This window comes from Macrotis lagotis, chromosome 2 (assembly GCF_037893015.1).
Source record: "Macrotis lagotis isolate mMagLag1 chromosome 2, bilby.v1.9.chrom.fasta, whole genome shotgun sequence".
NCBI lineage: Eukaryota > Metazoa > Chordata > Mammalia > Peramelemorphia > Peramelidae > Macrotis > Macrotis lagotis.
In genome coordinates, this window is record NC_133659.1 from 28,943,981 (window position 1) to 28,971,479 (window position 27,499).

General features: G+C 42.0%; 1 protein-coding gene across 1 annotated transcript in view; it reads left to right on the forward strand.

Annotated features, from left to right (window-relative positions):
- BEND5 (BEN domain containing 5) overlaps positions 1-27,499 on the forward strand; it is a 674,083-nt gene that overhangs the window by 404,786 nt on the left and 241,798 nt on the right. The window contains exon 4 of the mRNA XM_074221484.1: positions 10,111-10,205. Coding sequence (XP_074077585.1) covers positions 10,111-10,205 — 95 coding nt within the window. The remainder of the gene's footprint in view (positions 1-10,110; positions 10,206-27,499) is intronic.

Consider the following 27,499-nt stretch of genomic DNA (forward strand, 5'->3'; position numbering starts at 1 on the left):
CACCTTGAGGCAAACATTACCTTTTGGGAGCCTAGTCTTTTTTCTTGAAACCTAGGCCTCCAGGATATGTCTGGATTCTAGAATGTGCTGAGGGGCAGGAGAGCTAGGGAGTAGGGGTTGCAGAAGCAGTGGACTCCATCTTCTCCATTTCTCACTCCTTGATCCTAATCATATCTTGACTTGAGATGCTCTAGAGAGGACTCCTAGACATTTCTTCCCTGATAGCCTGCTCTACTGTGCTTCCTCTGATGGATTTCCAAGGTATAATCCAGCTTTGAATGCACTATTATCCATGTATCCCATCAGTCTCTCTCCAAGGCTCCCAGCCAGAGAAGCCCCCTTCCCAATGAGCAAGTAGCCACCTTACCAGGACCCGACAGAGATCTCCACACTCTAGATCTGAGTCTGATAAAGCAACCTAAAGACTAAAGTGTTTGAAGAAAGGCAGGGTTAAGCAGGACTGTGCAGACAGTTTTGCTTTTTTTTCTGTTTTAATCAAACCTATCTGGAATGATTAGCTTGAAAATCTATGTATAGCGTAATGGATTCTGAACGTGGAAGTAGGAGACAGCTAGGTTCTACTTCTTTGCTAGTTTGTCAAATGAGCAAGTTATTCGTCTCAGTCATCCTCAGTGTCTTCACCTGTAAAATGGGCGTAACACCTGTGGCCTTTTTTAAATCTTTCTGGGTGTCTCTTCAGCTTTTGACATTGTTGCTGACTCTTTTTCTTGATGCTGTCTTCCCTCTAAGTTTCCTTGATATCTTTCTCCTGAATCTCCTCCAACCTGTCTGCCTGCTCCTCCTCAGTTTCCTTTGCTAGCTCTTCATCCATGTCATGCTCAATAATAGTAGGAATTCCCAAAGACTTTGTCCTAGTTCCTCGTCTCTTCTCCCACTATACTATTTCATGTAATGTTCTTATGAGTTCCCATGGTGTAGATTTCAACCGAGATCCTCTGACTCCAATTTGGGGTTATTTCCCCAAGAGCATTCCTTCTATCCTATCAAGTAACTGATTCTTAGGGTATCTATGTGCCATTTGTCCTAGGTCTATTCTCCATCCTCACCATAATCTCCGTCTCTTGTGATCTTGGCCAGACCATCACTCCTAAGGTGGTTTCTGCCCTCCTTTTCAATGATTCACTATCCTTTTTCCTGGAATCCCTTGTTCCTTTGTTCTACTCATGCCTCTCTATACCCCAAACCTGCATTTACCCACTATCTACTTTTTCCTTCTCCTTTTCCTAACAGAATTGAAGAAAGTCAGTTATTGAACTAACTGGGTCCAAACCTTAATCTCACTTTGGCATTCATTCTTTAAGACAATTCTTCTATTCTCTGTAGATGGTTCTCTTTTAGGTTCTTCACAGTGGCTACTCCAAATCTCTTTTCCCCTTGAGCCTTTCACACATTCCCTCTCTTCCCACCTCTTAGCAGAATCTCTGATTTCCTTATATTTTTACTTCATGAAAGAACAGGGCCCATTTACCCCAATTTCCCTTTTCCCTTACATCATTGTTGGTCAATTTTTGTATAGTAGGTTGATTTTTGAGGATCTGTGTCATGTTATAACCGAACCACCTATGAATGTGATAGAATATTATTGAATTATAAAAAATAAGAGATTAATGTCAGAGAAAACTGGGAAGATTTGCATGAATTGGTTGCAGAATGAGGTGAGAAGAACCAGAAGAACAATTTGAACTCATCAAAACCTAGTCAAAATTTCCCATTTCCTCCTCAGATCCATCCTTCTCATCAAGGCCAGTTCCTCTGCTCGATCACAACATTGCCAGTTTCCATAAGGACATGGCCCCCATAATCATTGCCTCGTTAATCATGTCTCATTAATCTTCCGTCCTCAACTATCTCCTGAATCTGTTCCTGCTGCCAAACATACATGCCTACAAGCTTCTGCATCCTTCAAATATCATCACTTGACTCTCCTACCCTAAAGTTATCACCCTTTACAGTTCTTGTCTTTGGTGGCCAAACTCCTGGGGTGGATGTTGGTTTTTGCTATTATAATAATAATTATTAACATTATTATTAACAACAACAGGAGCAATGATGAAAGAACTTCCTTTATTTCTGCCAATTTGCTTCCAAATCTCTTATAGTCTGGCTTCCTGTCTTTTTTACCCAAACAAAATTGCTTTCTCCAAGGTTCTAGTGATGTCTTAATTGATAAATCCAATGGCCTTCCTTAGTTCTCATCCTTCTTTATGTCTCTGCAGAATTTGAAATTCTTCTTTTTCCTATCTCTTGTTTACATGATCCCCTAGTTAGTCTTTCCCACCTTTTCTGCTGCATTTTCTCAGTAAACTTTGTTGGATCCTTCTCTGTTTCCTACCCCTTTACTCTGAGTATGACTCAGATCTCAATCCTTTTCTCTCACATTTGTCCCAGGTAGCATATTTCCTACTTACCAGCCCATTTGATTTAGACAGGAGAAAATGGATTCCTAAACAGGTTAAATGGCTTAGTGCAAGGTCACTAGCAACTGTATTACCAGACCATTCTCTGGGTCCCCAGCCTAGTGTTTTTCCTCTCCCTAACTGAATTCTCAGTGCAGAGTTCTCCCCACTCTCTTCTGCCCTCCTGCAGAGTACCTAAATCATCACACGCACTCCTGAGGAGATAAGTGGATGGCAGAGGCGCTTGAATCGGGAGTCTGCTCCTTGCCACATTTAGATGCTTTTATCTCTAGCCTGTAAAGGTCTTCACACTGATTTGGGGCTGATCTTCCGTTGTTAAGGAGACACAGGAAAAACTTCTGATCATCCATTTTAAACTTGGCAAAGTATTCAGTTGGCAGGAATGCTCATCTCCAACAGATTCTTCCAGACATCCCGCCAAAGGCTGTTCAGTAAAAACAGAGCAACTTTTTAGTCCATGTCAGCCTTCCTCTATTGATTTTTCTTGGGTTTCAAGAGGCTTTCCTAGTGCTCATTTCCTTGCCCTGGTCTCCCTTCTCCAGATCTCGCAGTATAGGAGCACTTGTCCCTCAGGTTATCTCTCCCTGTCACAAGGCATCCCGTTCTCATCCTTTCCCATTCATCCAATTCTTGGGGGGTGGGATACAGAATTAACACAAAAGATCTGTCTGGGAGTGGGATGAATGACTTTGGGGCATAGTAGGTTACATCATTGCTGTCCTTTTTCAAATCAAGGGTGAATGACTATTTGCTGGCATATCATAGAAGAAGTTCTGTAGGGATCAGACAATGTGGCCCTGAGGTCCCTTCCAAAACTGAGGTTTTGTGATTCTTTAGTTATAGGAATATAGTTCTGTTTAAAAAAAGTTAAACTTTTTGTTACAAGAAGACTACTGAACATGAAAAGAAGGGATATATTCAGAAATGAAGATGATGTGAAGCAAAATGCAGTAGTAACTTTTGAAAAAAAGTTCTCCAATAATATCCTTTGTTACCATGTCTCCTAGGCAGTTCTTCACTGGTAATATGGTGATGCCTTCTTACAGCCAATATGGTCCTCTCCATTGCCATTGGGGTAACTTGTAACTACAGTTTTTCAGACATTGTGACATTATCTTATTCAAAGAATGCAGCATCATGGAATGACCATGGATATTTAGAAAAAGGTGGATTTTGCTTCAGGGAGAAGCTCAAGATCATTTAAAAAGCTGCCTGATTTCCCCAGAGAAATGGAACCTACATTCTTCCTTCTTTTCAGTTATTTACTCACTTTATTATCCATCTGAAATTCTATCCCAAGATATTGAGAAAGAAATATGCGTGTAGATGCCAGTGTAGATGGACCAGCTCTTCAAGCTGATTTTTAAGTCTTTCACTTCATGATACTTGCAGTCTTCACAATACTGATGTCTTTGTACAAATTGTTCTTCTGGTTCTTCTTACTTCATTCTGTATCAGTTCATCCAAATTTTCCCAATTTTCTCTGAAATGAACCGCTTACCACTTTTTTTATTCATATATCCAAAATGACCAAGGTCATGACATCTTTCAATGATACTTTTTTCTTTTTTTAATATTGTATTTATCCAATTATATACAATAGTAGTTTCTGTCATTTTTGTAAGGTTTTGAATTTTACAATTTTCCCCCACCCTCCCTTCCCTCTCCCCACGCCACCCCCCACAAAAGGCAGTCTGATAATCTTTACATTGTTTCCATGCTATACATTGATCATCACTTTTTATAATACGAAATATTATGTCACATTCACGGGCAGTTCTGCTATAACATGATATGTATTCCCAGAAAGCACCTTACCATGCAAAACTGAGCAAAAAAATCACTGAGTTTATGGGGAAAATAGTATTGGATATACTGATCAAGAACCTTGTCAGTGACGTATTTTAAAAAAAGAAGGTAATAAAAATGGCAGCACAGTTATAAAGATGTTAAATGCTTAAGATGTGTATAAATACTGCAATCAATAGTGGTTTCCTTGGGCATCTGGTTGTGCTGTCCAAGCCCCAGACTTCAGGAGGAAACTGGGCAGACCTAGGGCTCCAGAGCACCATGCCATCGAGGAAGGGTATCTGGTGTTATAGTGAGGTGCTGGCTAGCACACAATAAATGTGTCTTCTTACTCTGGCAAAGATCCAAAGTCAGGGAAATGACATGAGAATAGTTGTAGCTTATGAATTATTGTGAAGTTTTCTGCATTCTTGATGTTTCTTGAGGAAAAGATGGGGGAAAAGCAAAGTAGAAATTCAAGTTAAGCTCAGAATGTTCCCTAGTATGTCAGTTATGTTGGAACAAATTCTCACTTTTGAAACATGTTATAGAACTGACTGTACATACCACAACTTGTCAGTCATTCTCCAACTGATGGAAACCTCTTCATTTTCCAATTTTTATTATCACAAAAAGAGCCATAAGTATTTTTGTATAACCTTAGGCAGAGTTTGTTTTGCTTGAGACTAATTCCTCCCTTAATCTAGTCTCCTTTTATTTCTCTCTTCTTCCTTTTTCCTGTTTTCCTATTGAGTGAAATCAGTTTCTGTTTCCAACTGTGTTTGTGTGTGTGTGTGTGTGTGTGTGTGTGTGTGTGTGTGTGTGTGTGTGTGAGAGAGAGAGAGAGAGAGAGAGAGAGAGAGAGAGAGAATGTGTGCATGTGTGCGTAGATGTGTGTGTGTGTGTTATTCCTTCCTTTAACCAGTTCAAATGAAAGTGAGTTTCAGGTGTCAACTGCTCCTTCCACCCCTTCCTCCTTTTTGTATAGATTTTTATTTAAGTACCCTGGTTACATAAGATAATTTCCCTTACCCTTTCTCTCCATTCATCTACTTTCATCCACTCCTGAAGTATAATTCCTCTTCCCTTTCCTTTCCTTTTTCCTTCTATCTAATTAGACTTTCTCTAAATTCAAGTGGACACTTAGATCATCTATCTGTCTTAGTATGTAAGTAGTTTAGCCCTGTTAAATCCCATATGATTGTTCATTCATAGTTACCTTTTTAATGTTTCTCTTTGCTACTGTAATTTGTACTTCAAAGTTTTACCTACATCTAGTTTTTTTTTTTTTTTTTGGCAAGGCAAATGGGGTTAAGTGACTTGCCCAAGGCCACACAGCTAGGTACTTATTAAGTGTCTGAGACCGGATTTGAACCCAGGTACTCCTGACTCCAGGGCCAGTGCTCTATCCACCGCACCACCTAGCCACCCCCTACATCTGGTCTTTTTTAAAAAATATTTTATTTCATTAAATATTTTCTAGTTACATGTAAAAAATCCAATAATCATTAAAAAAGAATTAGTTCAAAATTCTCTTCTTCTCTCCCTTCCTTTCTCTCTCCTTGAGAAGTCAAGCAATTTGTTATCAATTATACATATGAAGTCATGTAAAACTTATTTCCATATTGGTTATGTTGCAAGAAAGCAGAAAATAAATCAAGAAAAATAAAGATTAAAAAAAAAGGCTTCCCTCAATTAGTTTTTAGAGTCCATCAGTCTTCTCTCTGGAGTAGATAGCATCTTTTATCATGAGTTCTTTAGAATTTCCTTGGATCATTTTCTTGATTTTCTTTTTTTATTTTATTTATTTAACGGGGCGGCTAGGTGGTGCAGTGGACAGAGCACTGGCCCTGGAGTCAGGAGTACCTGAGTTCAAATCCGGCCTCAGACACTTCATAATTACCTAGCTGTGTGACCTTGGGCAAGCCACTTAACCCCGTTGCCTTGCAAAAAACTAAAAAAAAAAAATTAAGGCAACAAGGTTAAGTGACTTCCAAGATCACACAGCTAGGCAATTATGAAGTGTCTGAGACCAAATTTGAACTTAGGTCCCTCCTGACTCCAGGGCCTGTGCTCTATCTACTGTGCCACTTAGCTGGCCCTGATCATTTTCTTGATGGAATAGCTAAACGTCTTTCATAGTTGATCATCATTACAATATTGTTATAGTATGTGTACAATGTTCTCTGGTTTTCTTAGATTTTTCAGAAACCATCCTGCTTGTCATTTTTGTAACACAATAGTATTCCATCACAATCACGTGCCACAACTTGTTTGACCATTTCCTTGATTTCTAGTTCTTTGTCACTACAAAAGGAATTGCTCTAAATATTTCTTAACGTGTAGGTTCTTTTCCCTTTTTTGGATGCCTTTGGTTATAGATCAAGGGTTATGTACAGTCTGACTGCCCTTTGGCCGTAGTTTCCAGTTGTTCTCCAGTTCATAATTCTACCAACAATTCATTTAGTGTCCTAGTTTGTCCATGTCCTGTCCAGAATTTGTCATTATCCTTTTCTATCATCATTTTAATCACTACAATGGTTATCTCAGAGCTGTTTTAGTTTGTATTCCTCTAATTAATAGTGATTTGGAGCATTTTTATGTGATTATTGATAGTTTTGTTTTCTTCTGAAAACTACCCGATCACTTCCTTTGACAATTTATCAACTGAGAAATGGTTCTTATTTTTAAAAATTAGGAATATAAAATTTTTTTAGGTTTTTGCAAGGCAAATGGGGTTAAGTGGCTTGCCCAAGGCCACTCAGCTAGGTAATTATTAAGTATCTGAGACCAAATTTGAACCCAGGTACTCCTGACTCCAGGGCCAGTTCTTTATCCACTGCTCCACCTAGCTGCCCCAGAATATAAAAGTTTTTAAACAGCCATCTGTTCCCTTCCCATTCCCCAATAAAAGATGTCCTCAATACATGAACAACTTGTTCTCATAGATTATTGCTTTATTTTTATAAATTTTATAAATTTATCAGAGAAACTTGCTAAACAGTTTCCTCTAGTTTGCTGTTTTACTTCTAATTTTGATTGCATTAGTTTTATTTGTGCAGAAACTTTTAAATTTCATGTACTCAAATTATTCAATTTTACATCCTGTGATGCTTTCTATTCCTTAGTCATAGATCTGACAGGTACATTTTTCCATGTTCCCCTAATTTACTTTTAGTATTACCTTTTATATTTAAATCCCTAATCCATTTTGACCTTATATTGGTATATGATTTGAAATTTTTTTTGCTTCCTGGAGTATCATATTACATGTTCTCTGTTCCTTTACAGTGATGGCTTCTAAATTATATGTGTCCTGGCTGTGGCTCCTCAGTTTTGAAATTCTTCTTTTTTTAAGTTTTCTGACTGCTTGCAATATTTTTTTCTCTGTCCCCAAAGCTATAGATTGTAGCTATAATGTTTCTAGGAGTTTTTATTTTGGAGTGTGTTCCAGGAGAGATTCTTTCTGTTTCCTCATTGCCCTCTTGTCGTAAGAGGTCTGTAGAGTTTTTAGGATTCATCTTGCTGGAGAAGAGCCTTTAAGGGATTTGTAATCCACAAACTGTGCACACTGTGATCTCTTGCCTTTTCTGCCTTTACAGGCCAATTGTGGAACTGTGCAAGAGTGGACAGCTGTTGAAGATCACTTTTTTTTAACATCTACCTGTTCCCTTCTCATTCCCTAATCAAGAATGTCCTCAGTACATGTGCAGCTCATTCTCATTCATAGACCAACTCTGGATGACTGGAAGCTAGGTGGATAAATGTGTAGTGATTGCTTTCTCAGTTGTCTTTCTGGTAATAATAAGTGAGGGAAGGATATTTTCTAAGATTTTGGTGTCCTTTGCCCTCCTTTAGAAATAGGAGGCTCAAACCGTCACCTCTGTGGCAGCTAGCTCTGGCCTCTTCTTGGGAGCATTTAGTCCTGTCCTCTTCCTCTATCCCTGCTTCACAGAGTGTAATTTCCTACCCCTGGAACTCTGATCTGATGACTTCACTGTCCTTTATGGAAGAGACAGATTGTTTTAGGAATTTTTACAGGTCTTTGCCAATTTTTTTCATTATTTTACTAGGATGAAGGATGAAAATATCTTTTAGTTCAGCAAGTTTTTTATTAAGCTGAGTTATTTGGGCCTGGTAACATATATTGCAGATCAAAATACCAAATTTTCTATTCCCCTCCCCCACATTGTTCAATTAATTATTCCTGAATACCATTAGGAGGTAAGGGTTGCAGGAGAGTTCTGTTTATATACAGATTCATGGTGGGTCAGAACGGGATTAGCCTTTTCATTTTACAGTTGGATTCTTAAGAATGAAATCCAGGAATGAGAATTGGGAAGAATGAAAGAGCATATAGAGAATATTTCAGAAAGAGTCACTGGGGGTAGAGACAGATGCAGTTTATGATAAGCGTGTATGTATAGCCAGAAGGAATAGAGAAACTGGGAAACAAGAGACAGACAGGAGTCAAAAAGAAATGAGGTTATGTGGACATCCAGGCTAAAGCACAAAAATGCCTTGCCCTCAAAGAGCTTACCGGGGGCAGAAAGGAAGTGTTACAATATGGTAACAGATGAGTTAATTCTAAAGAGAGAGAGAGAGAGAGAGAGAGAAAGAGAAACAGATAGAATGAGGGAGAGACAGAAAGTGAGAATGAGGCAGAAAGAGAAAGACCAAAAGAATGAGAGAATTAGAGAGGCAGAGAGAGAGAGAGAGAGAGAGAGAGAGAGAGAGAGAGAGAGAGAGAGAGAGAGAGAGAGAGAGAGAGAGAGAGAAGGAGAGAGACAGAGAAAATGAGAGAGAGAGAAAGAAAGAATGAGAGTGAGTGAGACAGTAAGAATGAGGTACAGAATGAGAAAGAGATAGAATGAGAGGGAGAGGGAGGGAGGGAGAGAGAGAGAGAGAGAGAGAGAGAGAGAGAGAGAGAGAGAGAGAGAGAGAGAGATTGTGTTTACTACCGAGAGTGGAGAATAGGTTAGAAACATCATCTAGTAAAATGTATTTTATATTTTTATATACATTTTACACACTCATACACATGCATTTTTGATAACTACCTTTCATTATAAACGTTTTCTTTTGCTATGTTATGTATTTTTGGTTTCAATATTAAAGAAACCATGATTCTAAGAAGGAATCTGTAGGCTTCAGCACACTGCCTGCAAAAGATGGGCTGAGGTTTATGTCAGAGGCACCAACCAGGTGAAGCCCACCCTGCTCTAGTAGCTCCTAGGGTGTCCCTCCTATTCACGCTCTTAGAAAGTTTGCCCGATTTCAGAACCTCCATCTCCTTCTCTGTGATGTTCCCCAGTTGCTCTTTGTACAGCTAGGTCTTAATGAATGCAAATCTAGAATCTCCTAAAGTGGTCCCATGAGTTAGAATTTCTACTGTTTGGAGTTATAATGATGTAAAATGTGATCATGATTCTAGCCCAGTAGCAATGTGCCCCATGAATTCAAAGAATGGAACCTTTTTTAGGGAATCCTTATCTGCATTCTTGGGGCCTAAGACCATCAGGCCCAGTTTTCCACCCTTATCCACAGGACAGCCCTTCAGCTGAGTGAACATCACTGTAGTCTTTCTCATCAATATTCCTTTCCTCTAGTCATGGAGTCAGTTGGTTGCAGATACAGTATTCAAACCCAGCACATCATTACTTAATGATTAAGTGGTGCACTTTTGAACACTTTGTGGTAGAGTCCTGGTTAGAAGAACACCAGGAGCAGACTGGCCTTTCCCCCTGAGCTGGTGAGGGCAATTAGACAGCTAACAGTAACCAGGGCAAGGCTTCGTTTGTGACTCCTTCCCCTTTATCTTCTCCTTTTTGACAGAGAGAGCTTGCTAATGGATTCATTCTCCCTCTGTCTCTTTCTCTCCCAGAGGGTGATTTTCAACATTGTTAACTTCAGCAAGACCAAGAGTCTTTACAGAGATGGGATGACCCCAATGGTGAAGTCTACCAGCCGCCCCAAATGGTGAGTTTCATGTTGATCTGTCTCTTCTTGGTCCACCCTTTGGGGAAAGGCCCTCAATTCTATCTCTGTCATGTTACTGGCATTCTGGTTTTTCCTCTCTTGGTTTTTGGGGTGGGCACTGTCTGCATTTGTACGGAGGACATGGTCTGTACCTCTCAGCACTTGCTGCTTGTAGATTTTATTTGCCACAGGTTTGTTTGCAGAGCTCATAAGCCCCACATGTTGGTAAATTTTCTATTCAGTCACCTCATTTCTTCCCCTAAGGAGGAATAACAGCTATTACTAAGAGATGAATGGAAACTGTAATTGAAGAAAAGGGACCTGGCTGGGAAATGCACTATCATCACCCTCAGATTGGGTGTGCATATTGGCAAGGATGATTCCTCCCCCTGCAGTGACAGGGTTCAGTGGCTGTTGACTTTGGGGAGTATGAGGAAGTGCTGGGAAAAGAGTGATGAGATGGTGGCTGCACAGATTCCAGGTCTTGGGAGATGTCAAAATAGGAGGTCCAATGGACTTTGGTGGTCTTCTGAGTGGGCTTATATTTCTGTTTGTTCATCTACTTCAGAGGAAAAGGCCATGGGCATGGAGGGAAATTCTAGCCAGTGACTTGGAGCAGTGGAATGAGGCTTCAGGATAAAGAGCTGGGCATGGGAGAAATCATTGAGAGCCAACCTGGGAGGGATGAGACATAGTGGACCTGGACCCCTTTCTTCTGTGGGGGTTCTTGGAGGAGCTGTCCAATCAAAGGCAGAGGGAGCTTATTTGGGGTTTGGATTTCTGTTTGGTATCTTGGGGTTTTCAGAGAATCCTTCACTTGGGTAAGGTTTTCCATTTGCTCATCTAAGCTGATTATTTTTCTTGCTGTTCTTTCCTCCAGTGCAACTTAGATAGATTCTGAATGAGGAGGGTGGACTAGGCTAACTCTCAAGTTGCTGTCCTGTGACCGGGGAAGTGCTGTGATCTAGCAAGGTCCCACAAGTAATGGGATCGTGTTGTTTGTCCTTCATTCTCAAAGAATACCATGACATCAGGGAGGTGATATTGCGATAAGCATTAAGTACTGAATTTGAGTGAGGGGAGACTGTGTTAAGTCACCAACCTCACTTTCTCTTCTGGAGCCATCTGGGTCCAGTAGCCAGATATGAATCAGCACCACTGGAGATGGCCCTGGATGGGAGGCAATCAGGGTTAAGCAACTTGCCCAAGATCACACAGCTAGTAAGTTCAGATTTGAACCTAGGTCCTCTTGACTCCAGAGCCAATGCTCTGTCTACTGCACCACCTAGCCTGGAAGTGATCTTTTTTTTTTAAAAAGATTTTATTTGAGTTTTACAATTTTTCCCTTAATCTTACTCCCCCACCCCAGAAGGCAGTTTGTCAATTTTTACATTGTTTTCATGGAATACATTGATCCAAATTGAATGTGATGAAAGAGAAATCATATACTTAAGGAAGAAACATAAAGTAAAAGAGATAGCAAGATCAGACAATAAGATATCAGTTTTTTTCCTAAATTAAAGGTAATAGTCCTTGGACTTTGTTCAAACCCACAGTTTGTTCTCTGGATATAGATGGTATTCTCCATTGCAGACAGCCCGAAATTGTCCCTGATTGTTGCACTGATGGAATGAGCAAGTCCATCAAGGTTGAAAACTGGAAGTGATCTTAGAGCTCCTTTTCTCCAATAAACTCATTTTCCAAAAGAACAATCTGAGATTGAAACAGGTGAAATGACTGGGCCAGGGTCACACACCTATGAAGTGCCATCAATGAGATTCACACCTCAGTCTTGTCAATTCCGAGTTCAGTACTGTCCACTGTTAACTGGCAGGGCCAGGACTGAAGAATCAGTCCCTGTGTACCCACATGCAGCACCAGAGTCAAGGGAGCCCCTCGACTACCTCAATTGAACTTCTAGGGCAGAGGGTCTTTGTTTGGAGAATGTTTTAAGGTTAGAGAGTAGAATGGAGGAAGTGGAGTGGGGAGAGTCAAATTAACTTTCTTAGGATCACACAGAAAGGACATGTCTCAGAGCTTAAGGGAGGGGATGGGTGAGAAGGAAGGGAGAACACCTACCCTCCACATACACATACAATAAACTTAAATGCATACACACATGTATATGTTCCTAATGTGTCTATTTACATACACATATGACATGTGTCTACATATAAAAATGCACTGTGTCCCTGGGGACAGATATCCTTGATTTATGCTTAGGATCCTGGTGGCTGTTAACAATTTATTTGCTCACTTTAAAGGTAGAACATGATTCTGGATGTTTTATGTTTGAAAATACCAAGCATCAATTATTAAAGCACTGGTGTAAAATCTACACTATTTTCCTAAGCAAATGCCTTTTTGGACAGAGCCTCAAGACTTCAGTGAGACTCTAGAAAAGCAGTGCCCTAGGCAAAGCTAGAACAGACATCTCTCTGGGGACACACTCCCTTGCAACTTGTGACAGGCTCCTCCAGGAGGCTGCATTTCTCAGCCTCAATTTTTTTCATCTGTACAATGGGGATAACAGCTCTTATCTTCTAGGCTTGTTGGGAGGATCAAGTGAGATCATATTTGTAAAGTGCTTGGTAAAGTTGAGCAGACTGCCCTACCAGTTAATAATTAGCATCTCTGCCTTAGTAACACTTGCTAAGATTAGGAGGTCCTCAGCCTGGTTTTCTCTACCTCTGGTGTGCTGATGTTACTTCCAGGGGACTCTCAACATGTCCTGGTGACACTGGAGCCTACCAGGGTAGAGAGCGCACAGGATTTAGGTGATGCACCAAGTCCTTCCATGGTCACTATCTTCTGTGAGGCCTTGGACAGTCCACTCAGCTGTGAATTGGGCCTCCATTGACTTAATTTCCTCCTCTGTAGAATGAAGGAATTGGTTTCTAGATCTTAATCTACCCTCCTAGTCCATTAAGCTGGTCACAGTACTAAACCTCCCCCCACCACCACCATGGAGAAGGGGCCTGCCACATGACATAGAACACTAGCTTGAGTCAGGAAAACCTGAGTTCAATCCCACTTTCAGTTTCCACCTCTGAAAATAAGGTTGATGATAGCTTCTACCTGCCTGGATTGTTGGGGGTATCAAACAAGATAATCTCTAAAGCTTTCCAAACTTGAAAGTGCTAATGAAATGCTAGCTGTTATTGTATATATCTCCTTTTATCAAAACTATCAGTGAGTCTGTCAGCAAGCATTTATTGAGCACTTGCTGTCTCCCAGGCACTATGAGAAGTACTGGCAATACAAATGCAAGCAAGAACAAGAAGTTCTTACCTTCCTAGAGCTTCTGTTGGAATGGGGAAGACAGAACATCCAAGGAAGCTACAGTGGGGGAAAGGAAGCATACGAATCAGGGCTTGAGGGAGGAGACTACAAGAGATCCCCAGTCCAGGCCCCTCTTGGGAGGACCCTCCACCCAGAGCCCCTGGACAGAGGGAGCTAGGTTTTGACTCTTCCAAGATGGTGGACAAGCCAGATGATGCATGGGTTCAGAACAGAGGTTCCTGAGAGAAACCAAATTTCTTGGCAGAGCCAAGGAGATGGAATAAATGGGGAAGCTTGGAATGCCCAGCCTCAGCTGGCTGCCAGAACTACCCTGTCAATATGAACATCCATGTTCCCAGGCAGTGCATGTGGCTGCCTAGTGGCCCCTCAGTCCCTTTCCTGGAATGGTGGAGAAACTCCAGCTCACTGCTGGGAAGGACTCCAGACCCACAAAGCCACTCCAGGTACCTCTCCAGCTACATGGAGCCACCTCTTTGTCATGTCCAAAACACAAACTCTTCACACACTGAGCCTTCAGGCCATGAGGCACATTCTTCATTCCACCACATACCTTGTAAGACTTGTAAGTCACTGGAGCCCAGACTTGGTACAATGGTTTTCCCTGGGCCTGGTTTGCCTGCTATCATCCACCTTTGACTGTGAATTCCTTGAAGATAGAGAATGTCTTCTGATTTTCATTATATCCCCAGCACTTAGCATAGTGCCTAATTCGTGTTAAATATGTGATAAATGCTCACTGGCTGACTAATTGAAAATATTTGGGGTTGAAGACCTTGTGGGCTCTCTAAGTTGATTGTCCTTAGAGGAAACTGAGGCCCATAGAAAAGAATCACTCCCAAGGACACACAATTCAGTAAAAGGTAGAAGAGGAGAGAGAGAGAGAGAGAGAGAGAGAGAAAACATTTGAGATTTGCAAAGGACGTTATACATCCATTCATAGTTAATCCTCACACTAGCCTTGAGAAGTAGCTGCTATCCTCATTTTACAGTGGAGATTTTGATGACTTATCCAGAGCCACACAAAGAGGACAGAAGGTTGGAAGGAACTATTCAAACCTGGATTTTTAGCTTTGTGTAGATATAGTGAGAAAAGCTCGAGGCTTAGAATCATAGGAACTCTCCAGTCCCTACCTTATAATCCCCCTTTCTAGATCCCTGTCTCCTCTGGTCTCAAGTCAGAGGATTTGCCCAAATGACTTCTGAATGCCTCTGGGTCTCTGACCCTCTGTGTGATCTTGGGTTAGTGCTCTTTCATCTCTGGGCTTCAGTTTCTTCATCTATAAAATTAAGGATTGACACTAGATGACCTCTGAAGGTCCTTCTTTCTCTATATTCATGATCTCATGTATGACCTTGGATAAGTGACCTCTCATTTCTAGGTCTTAGTTTTCTCAGATGTAAAATTAAGGAGATGGGTGAGATGAGTTCTGGCAGTCTTCTCACTCTAGATCTGGGTTTCATGGAACTATTCCTTTCCCTGATGCCCATCTCAGATCCTCTGCATCTTATCTGGGGTGTTCTCAAGGGTTATTGGGTACTAACTTCTTTCTGGAGGTGAAATTTCTCCTTACCTAGATTGGTCCTCCAGCAGCCTAAGTCACCAGGTCACTCCTGGATCTCGATTCAAAGCTGTCCATCCTAGGAGGAAGCCCGTGGTAGGTGGATGGATGGGAGGTGAGGTAGAGCTTAGCGCTTAGCCACAGAAGAAGCTCTCCTTGTTTGTGGCCTCATTCTTTGGAAGCACTAGAAAGTTACCTTTACATGTAAATTGGAGATCTAAAAATAGCTACTAAATCTGTTGGCTGCTAACAATAGCTCCCAAATCACACAAATGGTGTTCTCTACCTAATGGCACCACCTGCTGTCCCGAGGTGGGCTCCAAGAGGAGGTTCTGGGGAACAGTGCTCCCCCAAGGGGAGAGAGGCAAGTTCACACTAGAAGGAGGTGTATGCATGACTTCAGTAGCTTCCAGGCTGACTTCAGGTGTGGGGAAGGGGAGCACAGCACTGGCTTTGACATCAAGGAGGAAGTTCCCTGGGGTATGCCAGCAAGAGAGGCTTAGTTTTAGGAAAATGCCATTACTGATTGCATGGGTGCCTGGAAGAGAAGGTGGGCCACTCCAGCAGAAAATAATAAGGGATGACAGACACACAGATGGGAAGGCAGAGAGATCAACAGGCTGTATCAATTCTTTGGGATGGCAGAGGGAACCCCAAAAAAGCCTCCAGAGCCTTAAGGACAGCATATGGATGGATAAAAGGTCCCAAGGAGGGGAATGGGAGGGCAGAGGAGGCACTGCTTAGATTCTGTTCTTTTTTCAAAGTATCCCTTCAAGAGTCTTGAAGGGGAGGATACTTTCTCTGCTTGAACTCACAGGCCTTGAGGGGTTAAAAGGTAGAGGGTCCCAACTCCCTGTGGAGTATTCCCAATCTGAGAAGGAAGGAAAGATACCCTCCCCTATGCCAGGAGGATCAGACATGCAGCAGTTAAGTGTTGGGTCTTAGTGCTACAATCTCTGTGACCCCAAGTGTCCATGTAATAATGAAGGTGATCGTGATGATGGTGATAAAATAGAAGAAAAGGGAAAAGAATTCAGCAAAGTATAAGAGGAAGAAGAAAAAGATGAAAATGAAAAATAAAAAATGGAGGCCATGCTGTTGGCCACCTACAGGAAAAAACTAAACCAAATCAAATTTCATAACAATTAGAGCCACCCCAAATTGGAATGAATCCTATTGGGAATTAGTTAAGAGTCTCATCATAAGAGCCTTTGGGTGAAGACTGGTTAGACATTTACTGTAGGAAGTGTTTTAGTGATGAATTCTGTTAGTAGGGCAGAACATCTAGACACTCTTGAAGGTCCCTTCCAGTGGGAGATGCTGGGATTCTGGTGACCATTTGGCTTCTGTCTCAGCTACCTAGCACCATCAAGTAAGAAGATAGCTGGGAAGTGTCTTGGAACCCCTGGAGTAGAGTAGAAATCTTATCATCCTTTTGGTCCTGGTGGTTGGTGCCCTCTGCTGAAGCATTCCAGAGGATGACCTGCTCGTTCCTGTCCTAGACATAGCCCAGACCCACTTCATGGTCACTGGTCAGGCTGCCATCCACGAGGACATCCATCTAATGTATGCTCATTGGCAGTTTCCTATCTTTAACCTCCTCACCCCATAGATGTGTAAAGCCACCTTCTGTGAAGGGGCCATAGACATGTTCTTTGATATGTGGAATGGAATTTCCATAGCTGTGTTTGGCTCTTGTGAAGCTCCCTGGGATGGTGAGATCAAGAACAGCCCCCAAGTTGGTCCTCCCTCTGCCTGAAGACCTTTCCTGAGGGTGAACCACTCCCTCCAGAGTCAGCCCATTCCACTATTAGGTAAGTCTTATTACTAGGAAGTGATTATTTCCCCCGACCTCAAGTATAAATTTGCCACTTTGCAACTTCTAGTCATTGCTCCTTGTGTTACTGATCAGAGAAGAGATTCAACAGGTCCACAGGGAGGAAAGACATATTTAGCAAACCCATCATCTGTGTTGGTCTCAACTCAGGTTTCTATCCACTTCCCTTCTAAGTCATTGAATAAAGTAAAGGGATCAAGATTCTTATTAGCCTCTGGTGACCCAGGATAGCATCTTTCCTTGTACTAGAGTGACCTAAAAAGCCACCTCCTTGGATGGGAAGCAAAGCCAGGGAGGCTTTGGGTAATATCCCAATGGAGCCAGTGTCGGCCTTGGAGTCTGAAACCTGAGCCTCTATTGCTAACTCTACTTGGATTAGCTGTATGATTTTAGCAACAACTCCTTCTGTCTTTGAGCTTCAATGCTCCATCTGTGAAATGAGGATAATAACTCTGGAAGTAAAGTCAAGACATCTCACCTCTATGCTTGGTTCATGCTTCATTTTATATTTAAGATTCCCAGCAGGGACTCGGGGCAGGCAGGGTAAGCAGCCTCCTTGGGAGCAGCACTTCAAGGGCAGAAATAAAAAAACTTTTAAAAATAGATTCCCCTTTTCCCTCCTCCCAGACTCCCCTGGACTTGTACCTCTTCTTAATGAGGTAGGCTATGGCATCTTAGATCAGGGGCTGTCTTCCTGGACCTCATCTGAGCTTTGCTAATGTGCCTTGAACTTTGAAACTTATGTGGTGTTCTTAGCAAGTAGTGTCCCTTTCTAGCCTCAGTTCCTCATCTGGGGAATGGGTACACTCCTTCCTGCTTTGTGTATATCATTAGGTTGTTGTGAGGCTCTGTAAGAAGATGATCTTGGAGAGATTTTTGAGATGTTTGTAATGTGATTGGTCTCAAGCATGCTCCATTAGAGAGGAGAAGCATGGCATGGTACACAGAGGACTGACCTTGGAATCAGGAAGAACTAGGTGACAGTGGGCAAGTTTAAACCACATTTTGTCTCTTCTATAAAATGGGGGTTATGATAATATAATAATGGTGTGACTTTGCAAACTTCAAAGTGCTTTGGAACTGCCACTCTCTCTTAGGGTTCATGGTCTTCTCTGATGTCCCATTCCAGCATGGATATGACTCTGGACTCCCAAAGGCTGTAAGCTCTGCCTAGATGTAAGCTCTGCCAAGTCCAGGGTGTGAAAGACCCTGAACCCAGGCTTAGAGGTGGATAATGTGGCCCTTGTCTGAGCCCCAGCTTGACTCTATGCCAAGAGTTTCCTTAATTGTTGCAAGTGAGAGTTGGAGGAGACCCCCATCAACCTCAAGAACAACCCATCCACAAGTCTCTCATCACAGCCCACCTGACAAGTAGTGGTCCAGTGTGTGTGGGAGACCCCCAAGGAGGACGATCCTTCCATTCTAGGTTGGCTATCATTGTTGAGAAGTTGTTCATTTGTCTTTCCTGATATCAAACCTATATTTACCTCTGCAATTTCCTCCTTTTGCTTCTAGTTCTGTCCCCTTCCATATAACAGTCACTGAAGACAGTCCTGAGCCTCTTCTTCTCCAGGCTAAACATTGCCAGGAACATCCTTCTTATGGGACATATATTCAAGGCCTCCTCAGGGAGATCTGATTTTTTTTGTTTAAAGAAATCCAGGAATGTTATCACTAGGTTTCTGCAGGTGCTGTGATCTGCGCTAGTGGAAAGACCAGCCTGCTAAAAGAATCATGGAGTCCTGATGTATTGAAAAATGTGAGGAACAAACAGAAGCCAGATGTAGGGAGGCTCAATGCAGCCAACAGTCTTTGGGAATTTTTTTTAATCAAAGAACAATGAATTGAAGATTCTTATGAATGTATTCAGTAGCCAGAGGAAATCCCATTCTTCTCTTTCTACATCCAAGGACATGAACATGGGTCATGTTTTCAACAGTTAAAGTAAGAAAATGCATACTGAGGAAAGATCAGTGATATGAGGAATAAGAGGAACCATTATGTACTTTACAGTGTCTTCTCAGAGCCTGTGGCCTTAGAGACATTGTCAGCACCTTAATGTCGGAGTCAGGAAAGGGAATTTGTTGGGAGCCAGGAATTCCAAGAGATAGCGGGGAGGAGAGAACACATTCCAAGACAAGGAAAGTATGAAAGTAGGAAATACTGTAATAAATCCAGAAGTTGCCAAGTAGGCCAGTGGAATGCAGGGGGCTCATTGCTAAAAAGAGCAATGACCCAGGAGCTTTTGAAGGCTTTGGAGGCCAAGATGAGGCAATCACATTACTCTGGAGGCATTGGGGAGAACCTGGAACTTTCAAAAGAATGACCTCATCAAGTTTCCTCTGTAGGAAGATGTCATTGACTGATTTGGGGGAATCAACTGAAGTAAAAACAAGAATCCCGATTAGTAGCAGTCTAGGAAAGGGCTGTTGAGTCCATTCTCTACATCATGTGAGTAGAGGTATGTGTAAGAGGTACTCCAAGAAGTACTATGGGAGTATATACAATGGGATTTTGTGAATCACTGGACACTAGAGATTGAGAGAGGGAGGGGGAGAGAGAGACAGATAGACAGAGTGGGGAGAGGGAGGGAGGGAGGGAGGGAGGGAGGGAGAGAGAGAGAGAGAGAGAGAGAGAGAGAGAAGAGAGAGGAAGGGAGGGAGAGAGAGAGGGAGAAGAGGAGAGAGAAAAGAAGAAGCAGAAGGAGGAGGAAGGGGGGAAGAGGAGGAAGAGGAGAGAGAGAAAGAACCAGAGACAGAGAGAGAAGGGGAGAAAAAGAGAGACAGAGACACAGAGACACAGAGAGAAATTGAGGGTGACTCTGAGGTTCTAAACCTTGGCACAAGATGGTTATTGTCCTTGACAGAAATGAGAAAGATTTGGGGAGACATTGGTTCAGGGGGAAAGATTTTTTAAAATTAAATTTTATTTTCAAATGACTATCCACCTTCTTTCCTTCTTACCCTCACAACCCTACCCCTAACCCGATTGATAAAGCAAAAAAAAAAAAAAAAAACCAAAGTCCTTTATATTCAAGTGAAAAAAATTCCTCAAATGGTCATGTCAAAAAAGCTTTGTTTCAGTCTGCACTTTGAGTCTATCATCTCTCTAACAGGAAGTGAGTAGCGTGGTACATAATACTTCCTTTGGATATTGGAATTGGTCATTTGTTGAGTTCCCGTTTTTCAGAGTTTTTTGTCTTTGTGATGTTGTTACTATAAAAATTGTTTTTCTTCTGCTCATTTTACTTTGCATCAGTTTGTACAAATCTTCCCAGGTTTCTCTGAAACCATTCCCTACATTTGTAGTACAACGATATTCCATTGCATTCATATACCACAACTTGTTCAGTCATTCCCTTATTGATGGATATCCCCTCAATTTCTAATTCTTTGCCACCACAAAAAGACCTGTTGTCATATTTTTGTACATTTGGTTCTTTTCTTCTTTCTTTGATCTCTTTGGGAATTATGTATAGTAGTGGTATCATCACTCTGTTGAACAGTATTTAGGGAAATAGTTCCAAATTGCTTTCCAGAATGTCTGGTACCACTTTGGAGGTCTACCAGCAGGGCATTCATGTACCTCTTTTCCACTAGCTAGTCCCTCCAGCATCTGGCATTTTCTTTTCTTGATAACTTTGCCAATCTGAGGGTGTGATGTGGAACCTCAGGGTGTTTTTTTTTAATTTATTTGTTTTTATTCTCATTTTGTACAAATTTTTTTTTACATTAATAAAATATACTTGTTTACAAGTAAACAAAATACCCCCCCCCATGAATATAGATAGACTTGCTTGGGCGAAAAAATAAAGGGGAGAGAAAAAAAATTAAAATTAAAAAGAATAATAGTAATAATTGTAGGTATGGCCAGGTGGCGCAATGGATGAAGCACCAGCTCTGGAGCCACGAGCACCCGAGTCCATATCCAGCCTCGTATATCCAGCCTTCTGGTATATTGTATTCCAAGCCCTATGAGCTTCCAGTGTAGTTGCTGCTAAGTCCTGTGTGATCCTGACTGCAGCTCCACGATATTTGAACTGTGTCCTTCTGGCTGCTTGTAATATTTTCTCTTTGACTTGGGAGTTCTGGAACTTGGCTATAATATTCCTGGGGGTTGGTTTTTTGGGATCTCTTTCTCGGGGGGATCAGTGGATTCTCTCCATTTCTATTTTGCCCTCTGCTTCTAGAATATCAGGGCAATTTTCCTGTAGTAATCACCCAGCCATGTGACATGCAAGCCACCAGATCCCAACTGCCCTGTAAAAACCAAAAAGAAGAAAAAAAAAGACCCAAAATAAAATAAAATAGTAATAATAGTAGGGGTGGCAGACAGAGCATTGGCCCTTGAGCCAGGAGCACCTGAGTCCGAATCCGGCCCCAGACACCCAAAGATCACCCTGCTATGTGGCCCCAGGCAGGCCACCCAGCCCCACTTGCCCTGCACCCTCCCCCAAATAATAATAGCAAAAAATGTGCTTCAGTCTTTGTTCCAACACCATCAACTCTGTCGTGGGTGGATTATATTCTTTATAATAAGTCCATCACAAAAGTTACTTCCATATTTTTCCAACGTTGCCATTGCTGATCGCAACTCCCTTCTTTCTTATTTCTCCTCTACCATGTACTCTATTTTCTCTCTCCTTTCACTCTGACTCTGTTGTAGGGTCGCTGAGTGGCGCAGCAGACAGATCCCTGGTCCTGGGGCCAAGAAGCCCTGAGCCCCCATACCACCCCTTAGGCCCAAAATCCACCTGGCCCTATGGTCCTGGGCAGGTCATCCAATCCCAGCCCCTTGCAAGAAGTAAAAAAGAAAATGTGTTATATCTGACCACTGTCCCCCCATGGTCCATCCTCTCCTCCTTTATTCACATCCCCACCCCTTCCCCCTGCTCCCTGCTCCTTCTTACTCCAGATGTCTATACCCCATTGAGTATATTTGCTGTTTCCTCTCCTAGCCATCTCTTATGAGAGCAAAGGTTCCCTCATTCCCCCTTGCCTCCCCCCTTCCATATCATTGCAATAGCTCATTGTAATAAAAAAATCTTATTATGTGAAATATCTTGAACTATTCCCCTTCTCCTTTTTCTTTCTCCCATTCCATTTCCCTTTTTTTCCCTATTGACTCCATTTTTACACCATATTTTATCTTTGAATTCAGCTTTCTCCTGTGCTTCAACTATAAAAGCTCCCTCTACCTGCTCTATTAACTGAGATGGTTCATATGAATATTATCCATATCATTTTTCTATACATGCAGTTCATCCTCATTAAGTCCCTCATATTTCCCCCCTCTCCTCCAATCTCCTTGCTTCACCTGAGTCCTGTATCTGAAGATCAAACCTTCTGTTCAGCTCTGGCCATTCCAAAAGGAACCTTTGAAATTCCCCTGGTTCATTGAAAGTCCATCTTTTTCCCTGGAAGAGGACATTCAGCCTTGCTGGGTAGTTCATTCTTGGCTGCATTCTAAGCTCTTTTGCCTTCTGGTATATTGTATTCCAAGCCCTACGAGCTCCCAGTGTAGCTGCTGCTAAGTCCTGTGTGATCCTGACTGCAGCTCCACGATATTTGAACTGTGTCCTTCTGGCTGCTTGTAATATTTTCTCTTTGACTTGGGAGTTCTGGAACTTGGCTATAATATTCCTAGGGGTTGGTTTTTGGGGATCTCTTTCTCGGGGGGATCGGTGGATTCTATCCATTTCTATTTTGCCCTCTGCTTCTAGAATATCAGGGCAATTTTCCTGTAGTAATTCTTTGAAAATGATGTCAAGGCTCTTTTCCTGATCATGACTTTCAGGTATTCCAATAATTTTCAAATTATCTTTCCTAAGTCTGTTTTCCATATCAGTTGTTTTTCCAATGAGATAGTTCACATTTTCTTCTAATTTTTCATTTTTTTGGTTTTGAAGTATTGCTTCCAGATTTCTGTTAAATTCATCAGTCTCCCTGAGTTCTATTCTTTGTCTGAAGGATTTGTTCTCCTCAGAGAGTTTTCTTATCTCTTTTTCCATCTGGCCAATTTTGCTTTTTAAAGCATTCTTCTCCTCAATAACTTTTTGAACTGTTTTATCCATTTGACCTAAGCTGGTTTTTAGCATGCTAATTTTCTTCAGCATTTTTTTGGATTTCCTTGACTAGGCTGCTGACTTCATTTTCATGTTTTTCCCATATCTCTCTCCTTTCTTTTCCCAGTTTTTCTTCCAACTCCCTCATTTGATTTTCAAAGTCTTTTTTGAGCTCTATTATAGCCTGAGCCCAATTTCTGTTTTTCTTGGAGTCTTTAGATGCAGGAGCTTGTGCTTCCTCATCTTCAGACTGAGTATTTTGATCCTTCTTGGGCTCATTTGCAAAATATTTCTCAATAGTCTTCCTCTTGTTTCTTTGCTTGTTCATTTTCCCAGCCTAAGCCTGTTTTTTTGGGGTGCTTCCTGAGCTTTTGTGACACTCCCACAAGGGTCTCAGTGTGTGAGGTTCTGTCCTCCCTCCTGGTCTGTGAATGACCATAAGCGCCCCCCTCTGCCACAGGGCTGAGGTGGGGGGGCCCTGCTGTTCTATGGGGGGGCGTAGACTGGGATCAGGATCTGAATGTGGTCAGAGCTCCAGAGTCCTGTTCCAGGGGCAGAGGACAGAGCTCTGCAGTCTCTCTCTCTTCACTCCCCTCCCTCAGCTCAATAATGGGCTCATGCCCTGGGGGCTCCTGCTTACCGGCTCTGCCTGCTTCTGTTTCCGGATCTGGGCTGAGGAAAGACCACCTGCTTGCTGTGTGCCCTGAGGGCTGGGCTCCATGCGCTCGCTCTGGCAGAGGTCCCCCACTGTTCCCCGACTTTGTGCCAGGTGCTTCCCGGGGTGTAATTCAGGAGACTCCCCCACTGCTGTGAGCCGAGACTCCCAGTGCCCTGGGGCTGCCTCCGGGAGGCTGAAGTTCTTTCGCTCTGGTGGGCCACCCCTCTGGCAGGCCGCCCCTCTGACTCCAGGGAGCAGAGCCTTTCTGCTCTTTTCCAGGTTACCTTGAGAAAGAGAACTGCCTTACTTGGGTCCCTTTGTGGGTTCTGTCTCTGGAAAGTTTAGTTAGAGTCCTTAGCTGATGAATTTTATCAGAGAGCTCCTAAGACTTGATCCCTTCATGTCGCCATCTTGGCTCTGCCCCCCTCAGGGTGGTTTTAATGTGCATTTCTCTGATTATTAGTCCTATAAGCAGCCATATGATTGGATCCAGCAGACAGTGATGATATAGGGTAAGAGGTCAAGAGAAGGCTGAGGTCTGGATATGCAAGGAGTTATTATACTCCCAAGAATAAGAAAGTTTAATCAAATGAGAAGAGGGTTCAGGACAGTCTTGTTTAGGGGGTATGAGATGACTAATGATCCAACAAAAGGAAATAAGAAACAGTGCCCAGGTAGGTAGGAGAAAAACAACAACAAATGGAAATTTTACACACACACACACACACACACACACACACACACACACAGAGCTTGCAAAGTATTTTACATCTATTATTTCATTTGATCAGCTTTTCTTTGTCTCCATTTTCTTGTTTTCCCTGATCTTAGCCCAGCTCCCCCAACTCTCAGTTGTCAAGTATTCTGTAAAGCTTAGAAATCTATCAGGACTCAGGTATTTTTCTTCTTGTCATCCTTACTCTTGTGATTAGGCATCTGGCCCAAGAACAGCAGCCAGGAAGTTTCCTAGGACTTATTTTTCTGTGATAAATGAGGTCAGGATAGAAGAGGACATTGAGAATTAAGGATGAACAATGACCAAGGGGAAGGAGTCTCTCCCCATGGAAACTGTCTGCAGGGCGAGGGCTTCTGTGTTCTTTGTACACAGACTTAGAGGGCTCTGACCAGCATTTGGAGCTCAGGGTCAGGTATCTGGGCTGAAGGGCTCATTGATGATTGGGATGTGCTTGAAGGGCTGTTGGAATTCCCTGTATAGTGGTACCATTGCCACCCAACAGCACCTATTGTCCCAAGGTAGATGAGTTGTCTTCGGAGATGACATGATTCTCTTTGGGCAAAGACCCAGGAACCACCTATGTGGGATATTCTGGAGTAGATTCTTGTTCGGGTCTAGACTGGATAGATGCCAACTTTGAGAATCACTCTTTTTCTATAGAACTTCTGAAATCCCTTTCAATGCCAAGGTTCCTGGCCTCTGTTGTACCCTAAATTCTCTGTCCCTCCAAGGGACTGAGATCCTGAAGGTGTTTTATGGAAAATTCTGAGCTCATTAGGAGCCATCTCATGGAACAGTGCAATTATTTAGAAAGCATCATAGATCAGGGGTGAGGGGGCCTAAATTCCAGTTTTAATTTTGTCCCAAATTTTACGGTCAACATATAGGTGATGTGCACAGTACAATCAAATGGTTATTTATTAAATATCTACTAAGTACAGTGACATGTCAATTTATAATCCTGCCCATATTTGAGACTGAGATCCAGTGTCTTTTCCTCCATGAAGCCTCCCAGATCTCTCTAGGTTGAGTACAATCTATGTGGTCATCAGAAGAACATTTTAGATAGTTTAGACCATGTTTTGGAGCCATTTGTTATATATCCCCTACTTTTAGGTAGATTGAGAGCTCTTCAGTGGGAGGGACTGTGATCCATCCAGTCTTTCAGCCCTGAAAACAAGACCTTTATCACAGTAGACATTGAATAAATAAATATTGAATTATATTAATATCATCACCTGAGTCATTGAGAAGACCTTTGACTCTTTCCATGCTCTGTGTGGCTGGGGAAATGTACCTGATCCTGGTTGATTCTTCAAGGTAGAGCTGGTGCCTTCCTACTGTTTCTTGCTTCTAGTCTCTTCCATCAGCAGATTTTCTTCGTTTCCAGGCTGACAAGCAACGTTTACTTGGCACCAATTCCTCCTCTCTCCTGCAGCCTGGCATCTACCCAGTAAATCAACTGGCTCTCAGGCAAAGGAACTCTGAAGGGATGCTGTGGTCTGCCCTCTCTACTTGTAGACAGCTGTGAGGTCAGCATCTGTTCCTGGGCTGCTGAACTGCATAGGCCATAATTGCCATAGAATCAGCTCAAGTGGCCCGAGGGGTTTGGATCCCAAGCTGGATCCACTGTGGAGAGTGGATGACCAGTTGCAGGCAGGTTGCAAGGAATGGAATTGTTATCATACTGTATCTCATAGAGTTTATAGATATTATAACCTCAATTTAATTAACTTTATCATTGGTAATGCAATATGTCAATATTTATATATTATAAAGTAACAATATTGTGTACATGATTTTTTTTTGATAAAAGAATTGGCCCTGGACTTATGAGTTCACTTGTTTAGGGAATTGCCTGGTGATAAAATGTCTTCTATGAGTGAAGACTGGCACTTTCTCTTCACCTTGGATATTATTTTTCTAAAGGATAAGTGCAAGCTTTCTATGCCATGAAAATGAGGAGTGTCAGAATATTCCTCTGGTACCTTGGCCTTGTCAAGGCACCAATATGAAGGTGAACCAAGAACCACAGGATGAGATGGTATGAGTGGAGACTGCCTATCTCCTTGAGCTCACAGATCCATCCAACATAAACTCCCCCATTGCATTTAAAGTTGGTCCCATTCTGGCCCCTTCCCATCTCTTCTCTTCTATAATTCCTCCCTCTTCCCCCAAACACACACTCTCTCCATGGAGTTCATTAGCTGACCTCCTGGGTCCAGCACAGAGCTCTGTCTTTCAAATTTGGGCCTTTGCACTGACTGGTCCCCATCTCTGGAATGTTCTCTTCTTTTGACTCTTCATTGAAGACTGTTTAAATGTCACTTTCTTCTGAGACCTTTCCAAGTACCTGCCTTGTAAGCCACCTTCCATTTATCCAGTTTATCTCTGGTTACATATCTTTGTGTATGTTTTCCACCCCACTTAAATGTGAGTTTCTGTTTCTTTGTTCAAAGAGATGATAAACATGGCCAACACAGAGAAGCATGAAAAGACTTATATTGGCTGATGCAAAGTGAAGGAAGCAGGACCAAGAAGCCACTATCCCCAACAAATACATGAATGATAATGGAAAGAATAACAAACATGCAAAAATAGAAAATGAATGTCTCAAAAGTGTAAAGAATGAGCTTGCCCAAAAGAAGGGATAGGAGAGCATGCTTTGATTTGACTTGACTTAATCCCTCATCCCATTCCTTTGTGGAGATGGAAGAAGAGGTCCACAACCAGACATTGTTAGTGTTTCTACTGATTTTGCCCACTTTTTACCTTCTCTTCCTGTCTTTTTTTAAATTCCCTGTTATATGTTATGGCTCTCTTGAATGAGGAAGGAAACTGATGGTATGGGGAATCTATCAATAAAATCCATTTTAATACAATTTAATAAAATCAATTTTAATACAATTTTAATGCCTTGAGGACAGGTATTTTTAAAAAATTCTTTTGAATGCCAATGACTTAACAATTCTTGATGAATACTTAATAAGTGTTGATTGATTGAAAATAATATAATGATAATGGCAATAATATGATTGATATTCCAAATGATACATTCTGACCTCAAAAACTTGACATAATCTAGATCTCAGTGAATTCTCTTTATTTCATTTAATAAGCTCAAAGCTCATTTATAC